The 14,428-nt window shown below is 43.8% G+C and overlaps 1 protein-coding gene across 1 annotated transcript; it reads right to left on the bottom strand.

The window, feature by feature from the left end:
- Positions 1–1,331: 1,331 nt before the first annotated feature.
- Positions 1,332–12,840, bottom strand: wdr4 (WD repeat domain 4). Its single transcript, XM_085374464.1, has 11 exons — positions 12,735–12,840; positions 10,579–10,647; positions 10,253–10,399; positions 10,013–10,169; positions 9,642–9,754; positions 9,480–9,540; positions 7,769–7,873; positions 5,902–5,966; positions 3,858–4,044; positions 3,353–3,422; positions 1,332–1,957 (listed from the first exon to the last, which is right to left on the bottom strand). The coding sequence occupies exons 1-11, from the start codon at positions 12,815–12,817 to the stop codon at positions 1,770–1,772; spliced, it is 1,245 nt and encodes a 414-aa protein (XP_085230590.1). The 5' UTR covers positions 12,818–12,840; the 3' UTR covers positions 1,332–1,769.
- Between the last annotated feature and the right edge of the window lie 1,588 nt (positions 12,841–14,428).

Here is a 14,428-nt window from a genome sequence, read left to right as displayed (position 1 = left end):
TGGAAAGGCAGCAAAAGAGAAGAGGAAAAAAGGAGGGCAAAGATAGACAAGGACAAAATACAAGAGAGGGAGAAGCCAAAAGTTAACGAAATGCAGTGAAATGAAATGCTTCCTAATTCTTCTTGTGATTGCTCCCTCTCACTGGATCATCTGCATCCATCTTACCCTATCCTCCTCTGTCACACCCTCTGCATATCCTCCTTAACTTCATGGGTCATTGTGGCGCCAGTGTGTATGGCATGCCATCTGCTGCATCTTTTGCTCTCCACTTTGTTTTTGTTGTTGTGTGTCAAGCAAAATGTCAAGTGTCTACCGATGTATGATCACCAGACAGTTCTAAAGCTTTTTTCTACCAACTTCCGTGCTCACCTCACTGGAAGCGGCACAGACGTCAGGGTAAGTGAGGTGGGCGGTTAGCTAAAACGCCTGTTTGGCCTGCTGTCCCAAACTTTTCCTGGCCCAAAAGGAATCGGCTCCTCACCTCTTTGCTTTGTTGCGCTCGTTGGATCAGGTCTATCACATCGATCATATCTTGTGTTGTACAATGTGTGGTACAACACAAGTCTGTGGGGGGTGTGGTGACAGTGTGGGTACCTTTGATGGTGTGATGAAGCCCTGGGAATGTGACGAATCTTTCTGACCAACTGTGAAGTACTGACATCAGCTCATTTGATTTACAGCAGCCCTGCTGTGATAATACATGTGGGCTACGTACCAGTGGATATGTAAACGTAATGATGTATCAATAGCAGAATACCCATATGAGGTCCCGTATAATCTAAATATATACACACACACACATAACTAACCATCCACTCTGAGTTGATTTAAGTCTTATGTACATGTACATGAAGTACACGGACACACTGCACAGGTGGTTTCATGTCTGCGCAGCTGCTTTATACGTGTGCTGTGGGGAGTGGGCAGGCTAGGCAGAGTGTCTTAAAGAAGTATCTACACATCCAACCAATGGGGATCATTCCCTGTACATATGGAATATGTAACGGAGTGGAGAGAGAGTCTCGATGTGATAGAGAATAAATTATTTGACCAAAAAAACCCCAAAACACACACAGCACAAGAGCAAAAAGCATCTCAGCAGCTGTCTGCACTGTGGTGCACAGGTAATGATGTGAGCTTCTTTTCTCGCCGCCTGACCTGGGAAAGGAGGTGTTGCAGTAACTCAAACTCCAGGCCTCAACCCTACATGTCAGGACAGCTATGCATAAACCATGTAAAACAGAAGAGGCCCAATTTCCTTCACAATTATATGAAACAGTCATTGAGAAAATGATTACTTCAATTTATTGCTGAGAGGCTGTGAAGCCCAGAGTGTTTAATTAAATCCTAGTCTCATATTCTTTTTAAGCTGTGGAACACATTTTCCTGTTTCATTCATTCTCATAACTCACTCAGCTTTTCCTACACGTCAGAATCCTGCTCTGGAAAAACTCTGAGGAAGTTTAGTAGTCACTTCCTCAGCTGCTGCTAACACACACTGCAATCGCATGCAATCAGAAATGTGAACAGAGAGCAACTCTAACCCGAAGACAGTGTGAGTGCATATGGTTCCGTGAACAGCATGTTTCCTTCACTGGTGATGGTGGAAACATAGGGCAGACTTTAATGATAATGTTTCTACAACATTCTTCTTTAAAAATAAGAGAAATTTGAGTCAAACATAAGAACCCCTCATCGGGCCTGTGTGGTGAAGCTCACACATTTTATCAATGCATCAAAACAAGGAAATAAATGTTCTTCAAGTGTCTTCAGGCAAATGGCTGAGTCACCGACTCAGTTTCCTTCTTGACCCTCTTGTTGCCCTTTGCTCTTTGACCCCCGCTCCTCTTCAGGTGCTGCTCCTCCAGCCTTTGTTGTTTCCTCTGGAGGTACACCGCCACATTGTCAAAGGTCACCTTGTGCAGCTGCTCAAACCGGTTATTAGTCCTTAAGGAGGCTGGTATTTAAGAGAAGGTACAGTAAGTATATGTCTGCGTCAGTATATGAAAAATATAATAATACAGACAGATGTCCTGATGCAGGCTCAATCATCCAGGTAAGGAAATCCCAAAAGGTTGATTCTGTTCAACCCAACGTAGCGTTTTCAGCAGGAGAAACATATTGTCACTCATCCAGGTGACGTCTTCAGTCTCAGCTGACTGAAGGTTTCCAACTTTATAAACAGTACATTTGCACAATGACTGGAACCGGCCCACTGAATGAACAATGGGCTGGGAGGTCAGTTTCTTCATCAATAATTTGCAAATTTTAGGCAATTTGCAAATTGCCTAAAAATCTTAGAAATATGGTACCAGCCAGATGTTTACTCTGGGTTGTTTTGCCTTTGAGGAACCTTGGAGTCCTTTTTGACCAGGACATGTCCTTCAACGCACATATTAAACAAATATGTAAGACTGCGTTCTTCCAGTTGTGCAACATCTCTAAAGTTAGAAATATCCTGTCTCAGAGTGACGCTGAAAAACTAGTTCATGCATTTATTACTTCCAGGCTGGACGACTGTAATTCATTATTATCAGGAAGTCCAAAAAACTCACTGAAAAGCCTTCAGCTAATCCAAAATGCTGCAGCAAGAGTCCTGACAGGGACTAGATAGAGAGCAGATTTCTCCTGTTTTGGCTTCCTGTTAAATCCAGAATTCAAAATCCTGCTCCTCACATACAAGGTCTTAAATAATCAGGCCCCATCTTATCTTAATGACCTTGTAGTACCATATCACCCTATTAGAGCACTTCGCTCTCGCTCTGCAGGCCTACTTGTTGTTCCTAGAGTATTTAAAAGTAGAATGGGAGGCAGAGCCTTCAGTTTTCAGGCCCCTCTTCTGTGGAACCAGCTTCCAGTTTGGATTCGGGAGACAGACACTATCTCTACTTTTAAGATTAGGCTTCAAACTTTCATTTTTGCTAAAGCATATAGTTAGGGCTGGACCAGGTGACCCTGAATCCTCTCTTAGTTATGCTGCAACAGGTGTAGGCTGCCGGGGGATGATGCACTGAATGTTTCTTCACTCACCACGTGTGTTCATACACCTCTCTGCATGTAATCATTAGCTATTATTAAACTGTGGCTCTCCTGCACTGCGTGTCTTTTTGTCTTCCGCCCTTCACCCTAAAATGGTCGCAGCAGATGGCCCCGCCCCTCCCTGACCCAGGGTCTGCCGGAGGTTTCTTCCTGCTAAAAGGGAGTTTTTCCTTCCTACCGTCACCAAATCGTTTGCTCAGTCTGACTGTTGGGGTTTCTTTCTATTACTGTAGGGTCTTTAACAATATAAAGCACCTTCAGGCGATTTGTGTTGTGATTTGGCGCTAAATAAATAAAACTGAATTAAACTCACCTTCAAGTGTCTCCCAGTGTGGCCTGAAGGCTTTAGTCACTCTGTTAAGTTCAGGTACATGAACAACACACTAGAGAGACCCAGAGAGCAGACACGTCAGCCAGAGTCAACACACCCATACACATTTATGGGAGAGAATTAAACAGGGAATTAAACGATAGCAGCAGACTATATTTATGACTATATACACTGAAACACTGGCCAACATCCCTGGAAGAGAGAACAATACCATGGCAACCATAAAGGTACAGCTGTACTGCCCCATGTCATAGGATCTGATTCGCTGAGCCTGTGTTTCATCAGAGTTAGTGTATCACAAAGAACAAACTCGTTTTCAATACTTAAAACTATTGTCATATATCCAATATGGACCCTGGATGTGTCCAGTCTCCAATCTTGTGTATCCAGTGTATGAATGTAACCAATACAGAGACTCCAATCATCTGAAAATATCTGAGTGCAGTTTCTTCTCTACATATATTCACTATGAATTATGGCATTGTACCTCCCAGGAGCTGTGTGTCAGTGAGTAGATTTGAAGTGGTGCATCACTAGAGTCCATCAGCACCCACAGTCGTCCTTCGGGGTCAAAGTTCACGTCCAGGGGACAGCAGGGCAGGGAGATCCTGCTGTGTGGCACAAGCTTCTCCTTGCCCTTCTGAGTCAGTGTGAAAAGCTGGAGTATGGGCACGCTGAGAACACACGGGGCGCAAGCAAATCATCAGTGGGACCCCTCCGTAAGACTCTAGCTTTAATTCTGAAACTGGATTAACTACTACAGAGACTAAGTCTCTGTAGACCACATTTTTTCCTGACAAAAGCCAGATGCTAACTAAATAAAAAGTAAAGCACAAGGATAGAAACTGTGATGAAATATACTGACACTTTTTGTCAATGTTTAGAAACGAGATCGAATCAGAACTAATGTGTAGCTGTGTAGAAAGGCGGCCATTCTTATATTTTGCTTGTTTTTATGTTATTGTATTTTTGCACACGTCTGTTGCTTGTGAAGCTCGCACAAGAATTTCACTCACATGTACTGTACCAGTGTACCTGCACATGTGATGTGACAATCAAAGTGATTTGATTTGAAGTGCTTGGTGTTGGCTCTGCAGTAACATTTCCTGTTACAAAGCACAGCAGTGTTTTATGTAGCTTACGTGTGTAGCCCATTTAATTAAACACTTTTACATAACGTCTTATTTGATAGTGCAATTCACATTGGTGCCCTGCGCGAATGCACAGGATGGGTTTAAAGTTGCTGTAGGTGGGAGCTGGCAGCTAAACATAGACAGTGGGTCCCAGGACTGTCAGCAGGATGGAGAGTGCAACTGATTCTGATAACAAAACTAAAGGTGAAGAATGTTTGATCTAATGTTTGGAGAAATCGTTATAAACAAAGAAAGTAAAGGTAAAGAGCTGGACTTTGCTGCACTTCTCACAACACACAAAGTGCTTGTGTTTAGTTTTCAGTCTTGTGACTGACCCTGGTGGGCAAAACATTACTCCATTGTGACCACAGTACCACAGTCGGTGGTACTGCAGGACAAAATGTTTTGTTATTTCCTCATCTGTCTTGAGCCCAGACTACTTGGATTATCTATCAATGGAGGAAAAAACAAACACATGCATAGAAACTACGACTTTTGGGGAAGTGTGATCCATATTCTTCCCCAGCAGCTTTATTTAAATCCCTGAAAATGGCATCTCTCACAGAGTGACATATACAGCCATGATAGCAGCCTTCAAAGTAAGGACAGCAACATGTAATTTTGATCTGGATGGTTAAATAGTGCCATCATGTAGGAGGTGAAGAAGAAATGTTTCATCGTTAAAGCAAAGGTAAGCCTTACATAACTAGCTTAAACCAACTACCACACATAAGCTAGCTACTCCTCAGCCTCTTCCTCGGAAGCCTAAACAGAATCGCTCAGTGCACCACTCCACACGTCCATCTGGCCTTTACTTGGAGTTTCTATCAGATTTCTCAGGTTTTTTTTAAATCCGATTTAGTGCTTAGATTAAATTAAAGAATTATTGTGGGTGATTTTAAAATCCATCTCAACACAGCATTTAATCTATTAAAATATAAGAAATAGCTGTAATATATACAAATAGCTTAATTATAAATATCAAGACTATAACGGAGGTGAAAGAGATTTTACTCCAACCTGTAAAACTTCATTTGTTATTTTACTGTAGAGCAAAAGGGTAAAACTGCTGCACTGTGTATTATATAGAAGAGTTGTACAGAGAGACACAGGCAGGAATCATTTCCTGTGTCGCTCAGTGGTGCATTATGGGTAATCTGTCTCACTGAATGTGCTCCTGTGACTGGCCAGCACGTCACAGAGTGGGTGGGAGGTATAGTCCAGCATTGTCCTTATCTTAGATGACCTCCGCCTGCCACTGAGCATGATGATAAATGATAACTGTATTTGTTGTTCCATTACTCATTTTTCCTTTAATTTGGCGCTCATCTGGTTAAATTTGTAAAGTTGTATATAGTGCACAGTCCAACAACAACAGAGTCACACACGGGGACTCACCTGTCACACTGCACAGCTACATACTGACCGTCACTCGAGCTGGTAATTCGGCACACTGTTGTATCCTGAGCATTGAAATGAAAAAAACAGACAAACATACGTTGGATTGGTTCACTCTGACTACTTGGCCTTTTAACAAAGCGACTTGTTTCGACAGTCCCAGGATTTCTAATATGAAAATGTTTGGTTGGTGAGATAAATCCACAGGTCTTTTTCAGCAGTTTCCCCAACGCCTCGTGACAACTGTCATGATGATCCATGGATTTAACTGTAAAAACGTTCAGATGCCTCCTAAAGCTGTACAGCAGCAAACAGACAACTGTCAAGAAGTAAGAAATGTTTCAGACTTGGATGTCTCTGAACAGGTTTCAGTGATGTGCTACACTGACACCTGTGTCTGAAACGGAGAGAAAAGTGCTACAAATGTCTACCGTATGATCCATCAGCAAAAACTAGGAAGTGTGCAATGATTTGTGTGTAATGTCTAAGGACTCACAAGTGTGTGCTTTAATCTGCATGCAAATACTAACCAATTTGAGCACACACAAACCAATTTTACAAATGCGTGTACCCAAAGTGATCACAGTTCAAGTTCAGCTTCATAAATCGGATCATTTTTCTCTGAAAAAGCCGTCTGTGCGTGCACGTGTAAAACTACACACACTTCCCTTTCGCTCACAACATCTTAAATGCAAGTGGACGAATCGCCTCACACGCACAGATCACTTTGCACGCCCATGTAGGGTTGTGAGACACACTGCCAGCTTCGCACAGATCCACACAAATGTGTTCAAGTCCCAGTGTGAAGCTCGGCCTTCTGCTTTCTTTTTCCAAAAAAGTGGACATTTCTTTCTCTAAATAAACAAAAAAGCTCTACTAGAAAACAGATTTGCCAATTACAGACACTACACCAGGGGTAGGCAACTCCAGGCCTCGAGTGCCGGTGTCCTGCAGGTTTTAGATGTGTCCATGACCCATCACAGCTGATTTAAAGGGCTAAATCACTCCTCAGCATTTCTGAAGTTCTCCAGAGGCCTGGTAATGAACTAATCATTTGATTCAGGTGTGTTAACCCAGGGTGCAATCTAAAACCTGCAGGACACCGGCACCCGAGGCCTGGAGTTGCCTACCCCTGCACTACACAGTTCAAAGATTAACAAATGGCTCAGCTGCTTCTACATGCTGGGCGTTTTTCTGCAGGGAAAAGTGCACAGCTGCAGAGGGAACATCATATCTATACAGAACATCACTGTGGCTCAACTGGAAGAGTACGTGTATATTTTCAGTATAGATATAATCCAGGTAATGTGTGATAGCACTTTGAAATTAGGTTACCATTTTCTGATAAAAGCAGGCTAACATTGATATTAGCTTAATATAAATCCCAAACACTTCAGGATGTAGCAGCAGGTTATTCAAACCATATATTAATCTTTAAAGTTTACTGTCTACAGTCTGTAATATGTAAACCTATGCTTTCTAGTAGAAGGATCATTATAGGCCACTTTATGGCCATATACAAAATACAGGTATGAGTGGAAGCCCAGATGTCCCAGTTTTACACCGGGACTTGAACGCAGGTTACATTTATGTGCACAGGAAGCTTTTTGAAAGAAAATGATGATTCATGAAGCTGAACTTAATAAATCCTGTGTAAATCATCACCAACAGAACTGAAACACATGCAGTCCTCAGATGTCACACACATCACTGCACACTTTAGTTTATATGCTATGCATTTTTAACACTTCTGAGGCAATTTCTCTCCATCCAGCTACATCGTGCAGCTTTAGAGAAGCCACACAGGTTAGGTTAGGCTGAACCTGTGTTGTAGCCTCAGTGTTACAGGATGAAACACACTGGATACCTTGTCTTTGTCAGCCTCAGAGCTTGTGGTCTCGTCAAGCTGTCTGAGGTCCAAACTCTGCAGCTCAGAACCAGATTCATAGTCCCACAGCTTCAACGTCCCATCCTGGTGAAGAAGCACACTGACACTCAAACTGCACAGTCAAAGTACTTCAATAAAATCCAACCCCAGCAAATGTGCATTTTTGCTGTTTTGACTTGTTATTTTTTCCAATCTCATTCACATGATTTGTTCATCAGTAGAGTACAGTGTGTCAAAAGACACAAAACAAGACATTGTTTCAATAAAACACATTTATGACCCTTCTATTCTATGACCACTCTTTTTTTTAATGTTGATGTAGAGTGAAGCTCATGGAGAACTGCCCATGACAGGTAACAATGGCCTGACATGCTTTACAACAGTGGGACAAACTGTGAGAAAACTCATACATAGGGGTGGGCGATAGAAACGATATACGATAGAAACGATATAAATTTGGCCAACGATAGAGATTTTAACTATACCGCTCTATCATGATAGCGCATGTTGATGATGTCATCAAGCTGCGCCTGTTTTGGTCGAAAGCATCGCAGCGGCTACAACCATCATCATCTGCAAATTATGCCGACAGTCACAGCAAAGAGATGAAGCCCTTTTGAAATATGGGGAAAGCCAAAAACTGCGCTTCCTCCACTTCCGTAACATTGATTCATTAATGTTGAATTCTCTTGCAGCTGCTCTATTCCCATGTTGCTGCAGTATATTAATAACTAACCTCGTATTGTGGATGAATAATCTTAGTTGTCCAGACTGAAGTTTGGCCCGTGTACAGCATCCTGCTATGCGATTGCATTTGTCCCTGACCACCAGAATCCCTCACGTTAACTTTTATCAGTGGAAAAAAAGTTGGCGTTCAGCCTCCAGCTTCACTGTGCTAATGTTATGCTAACATAGCTGTGTCGCTAGCAATCAGGTAGCACAACATTATATACCAGGTAGTCCAACTTCAGTAACCCTGCAAACGCCACTGCTGTTTAGTTTTCTGTCTTCATTTATGTTGGAAGTGGTAGCAGAGCTGTACGTTTGAATTAGTTTCAAAAATCTCTCAGTCAGAACATGCTATGTCATGTTTAGGTGTAAACTAGCGAGCTAACTTCCTGTTAACTTCTACAGTTAACAGGAAGTGAAAACAGAAATTTAATAAATTCTGTTTTCATGGATGCCTGGATGTTAAACTTAATTGTTACACCCGATAAAGCAGCAACGCTGATGATTTTATTAAAGATGAAAGAATTTAGACCATTTTTAACTCTCAGTGTTTGTTTGACTTTGGGACCTGAAGCTGACGGAGTTTTGGACCCAGCTTACTCCACGAAGCTCCTCACTACGGCAGCCGTAATGCTCTGACAATCCATCAAGCAGTGCGGCTTACCAAAGTTGTACTAAAACATTTTTTAACAGATTTCTGCAGCCAAAATCTGTTCAAGGTCAGTAAGCACAACCGGAATTCATACATAAGGAACACTCTTGATTTTTGAGAAAATTAAAGGATTTTAAGTCCTTACAGTGTGGAAAATACGTTATACAGAAGAAGAGAATATATCGCGTTACATATCGTTACTGCACATGCTTCAAATTATATCACGATATGAATTTTAGGCCATATCGCCCAGCCCTACTCATACATATACTGGGAGAACACGCAGACTTCATGTTAGATGTCACGTACCCCTGATCCAGACAGAAGCCAGTGTGGATGTGCTGACAGGATCTGCAGGGCGCTGACAAACCTGAGAGAACACATAAAAAACACTGAAGCAAACCTCACCTACACGCTGCTACAGTGAAACCGTGCACAGACAGTGTTCTCCCTTTCTGTTAACACACTCACTGACGATGTCCCAGGCAGAAGGACTGGATGTTGTATGGAGACCTGAGATGGCTCACTCTGATCTTCTCATCACGGTCAGCTGTGATGATGTACTTGTCATCCAGCGCCACTGTCTGAAAGACGGCACAAGAGCATCTTTAGCAGACATTCTGATAAAAAATACACTGATGACTACCCAACGGCAGATTTCAGTGCAGTATGTTGTCAGACAGCTGCCACTAAAGGCAAGAGCAACATGCTATAAATGACTGATGGAAACGCATACACATACTGCTAACATGTTTGTTTATCCACCGTGAGGAATCAGCAGCCAAAACACTTCTTTTGATAGACTTATTTATAAGGCACTGAATGATAGTGGTGTTTCTTACTAGAGCTAGCAGCATAGATAGGTGGCCCATCTTCAGCTCGCCTTCTTTCTGTGGCTCAACCACCGAGAACACGTACACATCTCCTGATTTGTCCGCCACCAGCAGCTCCTCCTCAGCCTGGGTGAACACCAGGGACGTGCACCTCCTCACCACCCACCTGTTAGACACACAGCGCCGTTCTGAACACTTCCGTGCAGTAGATGAAGCTACTGAAACTGAGTGACAGAGGTGAAGTCATACCTGATGCTGATGTAGTGCCATGAAGGCTCACAGCGAAACAGAACTAGTCTCTTGTTGTCATCAGTCAGTGCCAGGAGCTTTCCAGATGGAGATACAGCAAAGGCGAGGACTTTATCACTTCCTGTTTCTTCTGAGGAACCACCATCACTGATGAACAGAGCAGATACGTTATAGCTATATCCTAAAGCCTGACGGAAACTTCTGTGAGATTTCCCACAGCAGTCTAAATGCTGCATAAATCTGCTTCTACTCTGCGTCTATTTTTCTCTTGTTCATATTCTTATTTTCATTTGCACAATACAAACACATTACCAGCCCATTTATACCTGTTCTTCTCATCCTTTGTATTCTTAGGCTTCTTCTCAGCAGTGCTGCAGTCAAACACAAATGGATCTCTGTGATCAAGGAGAGTAAATCAGTTACAATTCCATCTGAAATTTTACTGCCCGTTATCCACTCAACAATCATATATTTCAGCAGCAATAAAGTAACAGGACAGCTGGCAGATGACTTGTTTCTGTGTTCCTATTATTTAAAAGTGTCACATTTGGATTTAGTTCATGTTAATTTGTCCCAACACAAGTTGCTGATGCAAATGAAATAATACTTTCATTAGGCTGGTAAAGAAAAAAAAGCTTATAGGAGAGCAAACACCTAAACATCCATCCATCCATCCATCTTCATCCGCTTTGTCCGGGGCCGGGTCGCGGGGGCAGCAGCCTAAGCAAAGAGGCCCAGACCTCCCTCTCCCCAGCCACCTCCTCCAGCTTGTCCGGGGGAATACCAAGGCGTTCCCAGGCCAGCCGAGAGATATAATCTCTGTAGCGTGTCCTGGGTCTGCTCCGGGGCCTCCTCCCGGTGGGACATGCCTGGAACACCTCACCCAGGAGGCGCCCAGGGGGCATCCTCGCCAGATGCCCGAACCACCTCAGCTGGCTCCTTTCGATGTGGAGCAGCTGCTCTACTCTGAGCCCCTCCCGGATGGCTGAACTTCTCACCCTATCTCTAAGGGAGAGGCCAGCCACCCTTCGGAGGAAGCTCATTTCTGCCGCTTGTATCCGCGATCTCGTTCTTTCGGTCACTACCCACAGCTCGTGGCCATAGGTGAGGGTAGGGACGTAGATCGACCGGTAAATTGAGAGCTTCGCTTTTACACTCAGCTCCCTCTTCACCACGACGGACCGGTGCAGCGTCCGCATTACTGCAGCTGCAGCCCCAATCAGTCTGTCGATCTCCGGCTCCCTTCCACTGACACGTCTTCCGAGGAGGAAGCAGAGTCTGGGGATGAGGGGAATGACCCGCCAATTTCCGGGGGCGAGGTCACTGAGGCAGTTAAACAACTCCTTGGTGGCAGAGCTCCTGGTGTTGATGAGGTCCGCCCCGAGTTCCTGAAGGCTCTGGACGTTGTAGGGCTGTCCTGGTTGATACGCCTCTGCAATGTTGCGTGGAGATCAGGGGCAGTACCTGTGGACTGGAAGACCGGGGTGGTGGTCCCCATCTTTAAGAAAGGGGACCGGAGGGTGTGTTCCAACTACAGGGGGATCACACTCCTCAGCCTCCCTGGGAAAGTCTATGCCAGGGTGCTGGAAAGGAGAGTTCGTCCGTTAGTCGAACCTCGGATACAGGAGGAACACCTAAACATGTACCAACAATTTGTTACTTTTTAGCATTTTATCTGTAGATAGCAACACTTAAAGAGGAGCAGAAAGAAATCACAGGCTGCCAGATACCAAGCAAACCTAGGCCTCTGTAACAAGAGCTCAGTGTTTCATATACAGACAGCTCAACCAGGAGAGCTACAGCAGTATTTTCCAGATGTCCAAAGTCAAAAGATGCCATCATGAATGTACTCAGAGGTTTGAAGCAGCTGAAGGTGGTGGCAGGCGGCAGAGCATCTCAGAGGAGGAAACTATTCGCTAATGTTCATCGGTTCCAGACTTCAAGCAGTCTTTGACGCAGAGGATGTTAATCTAATGTTCAAATAACCCTCATAACTTTGCCGGCTCAGTTTCTGTTGAGCCTGTGGAAATGGAGGAACCCCTTTAATTAAAGCTGAGAGCTTTCAGCTTGTTTTACATCACTTCCCCTGTTGGTGTTTGCAGGAGCAACACTGCAAAAATGTGATCCCCGTACACGTTTTTGTGGAACCAAGTGTAATTCGTAAGTGGCGGTTTTTATCATTTGAAACCATCGTTGTGTCATGATTTATATATTTCTACACAATAAACAAGAGTTACCCCATATTCACAGATTTTCTTGTATGATTATCCACAAGTATAGATTGAGCAAGGAGAGCGCTTGGTTGGGTGGGGTGTAAGGGTAACAGCACTTTCTTTAAACAGTATAATTAAGTATGACCTCCTATTTTAGAAAGCCCTAAAAGCAAGCTAACCATACGTCCATGTCCCAGTGTATTCGCTCTAACGTGAAGAGCTGCGAGCATTTCTAACACGGAGCCAATGAAAGAGATTTAAAGTCAAACCTGGCTTCCTTTGTATGCACTGCAAACAGTTTTTTGTCGCAGGTGATAATAATCCAGTTTCCACAAAAACCTACAGCACTCATGATGCTTAACGCGACTGGGCACCCATGTGTGCGACGGGAAACTGCCGTATTTTGTCGCGTACGAAATACGTCACGGAACGCCCCTTGAGTACGGGACGCACATAAGAAGCGCGGCCGTGTCCACAGGAGAAGAAGTACGAGTAAAAATAACTTTAAAATCGGAGCAAAACCTTGAAAATTAAGATTTAAAGACTGCTCATACTTCCAGCACAGGTAGCGCTTAGCTTGAAAGGCGGGAAGTTTATTATTGAGGTATTTTAACATTGCTGTGATGCTGCTGTTCAGGTTTAGGGTCTGTTGTTTTAGTGAATGGCTCATTGTGCCCAGCGCACGCAGGCTGTACAGAAATATGTACAACAGCTCGAGCACTGGGGCCTGGCAGCATGGCAGCCCCACCCTGTCAACATGGCATCTGTTGTTACAGTTTTGCTCATATCCATCATACCCACGGGGATACCCACAGTGAATACTTTTTTAAACGGCATTTGTGGGAAACTTGCACCATGTCACTGAGATGGCATCCAGCCACAGGGAGGGATACACGGGGCAACGCAAGCAAGCTCTAAATGAAACAGTTTCCCTTGTGAAATAGAGCAAGGTGCTGGTGAAAATTCTCCATAAGACCCAGTGACAGAGAAGCCTCATAAGAAACTGGGTCTGTTGTCAGCTGTGGCTGTGGCTCAAATAGTAAAGCAAGCTGGAAGGTTGGTGGATGAATCCCTTGCCCCTCCTGTCCTGTGTCAAAGTATCTTTGAGCAAGATGCTGAACCCTGAGTTGCCCCCAGTATGTCCAAAAGAGTATATGTATGTGAATGTTAGGGTATGAGTGACTGTGTTACTCTCTCTCCATGGCAACCAAGGGACCCGGGGGATTGCATCCAAAGCTGGTACAGCTCCACCCTCGCTGGGAGACAGACTGACCTGTACTTTGATTTTTCCCCCTTTTTTGAACATACTGCACCCTTTTATTTATGTCTGTGACAGCGTTGTTCTGCACCTCTTTGTGCAGGATGGCTTGACACATCGGCGCAGTTGGCAACAACTGAGGCAAAACACTTTTTATCGTAATGTCTCTGTGGACCCTGTTGGTGGGACACCTGGTCCTCAGATGCCTGGAAAGGAGGACCCTTAAAGCCTACATTAGCTTTTTCTCAATTCAGGAGCTGCATCCTTCGGGGGACCCGGCCTTCACAGTCTACGTGGGCCAAGTCCTCCGAAGACTGAGAATGCTGGAAGTGAGTGGCTGTGAAAGGGGACGGTCTAGCCTTCAGATTTGTGTCACCAGCTGTCTCAGTGGAGTTTAATAGACTCAGCCGTCTGCTCCTTGTTACTTAAAATATAACAGGACACTGGAGTAAATTCTCTACCAACTCCAAAAGTAGAAAAGTTGTAACACTGTGTAAAATATAAATAAAAACAGAATACAGTAATTCATGATTATAATTTCTCATTTTGAATTTGATGGCAGCGTCAGCTCTTCGAAGTTGGGGTGGGGAGAACAAAAAGCTGGAAAAGTAAGTGACATCAAAAGAAATATCTTTTGCCATTGATTATGTTAACTGGCCAGGTCAGTGACATGATTGGGTATAAAAAGAGCAGCTAATGCATAAT

Source organism: Diplotaxodon limnothrissa, linkage group LG16, assembly GCF_057381915.1.
Source record: "Diplotaxodon limnothrissa isolate DT_005_m linkage group LG16, D_limnothrissa_male_GT1.1, whole genome shotgun sequence".
NCBI lineage: Eukaryota > Metazoa > Chordata > Actinopteri > Cichliformes > Cichlidae > Diplotaxodon > Diplotaxodon limnothrissa.
The sequence above is the reverse complement of the archived record's forward strand: the minus strand, read 5'-3'. Positions and strand labels throughout refer to the sequence as shown.

Coding starts and splice junctions, on each gene's coding strand:
- wdr4 (XM_085374464.1), bottom strand. CDS start 12,817: ATGAGTGCTGTAGGTTTTTGTGGAAACTGGATTATTATCACCTGCGAC. Junction 10,648..12,734: donor GTGCATACAAAGGAAGCCAG/GTTTGACTTTAA, acceptor CCTTGATCACAG/AGATCCATTTGTGTTTGACT. Junction 9,541..9,641: donor TTCTGCCTGGGACATCGTCA/GTGAGTGTGTTA, acceptor GTGTTCTCTCAG/GTTTGTCAGCGCCCTGCAGA.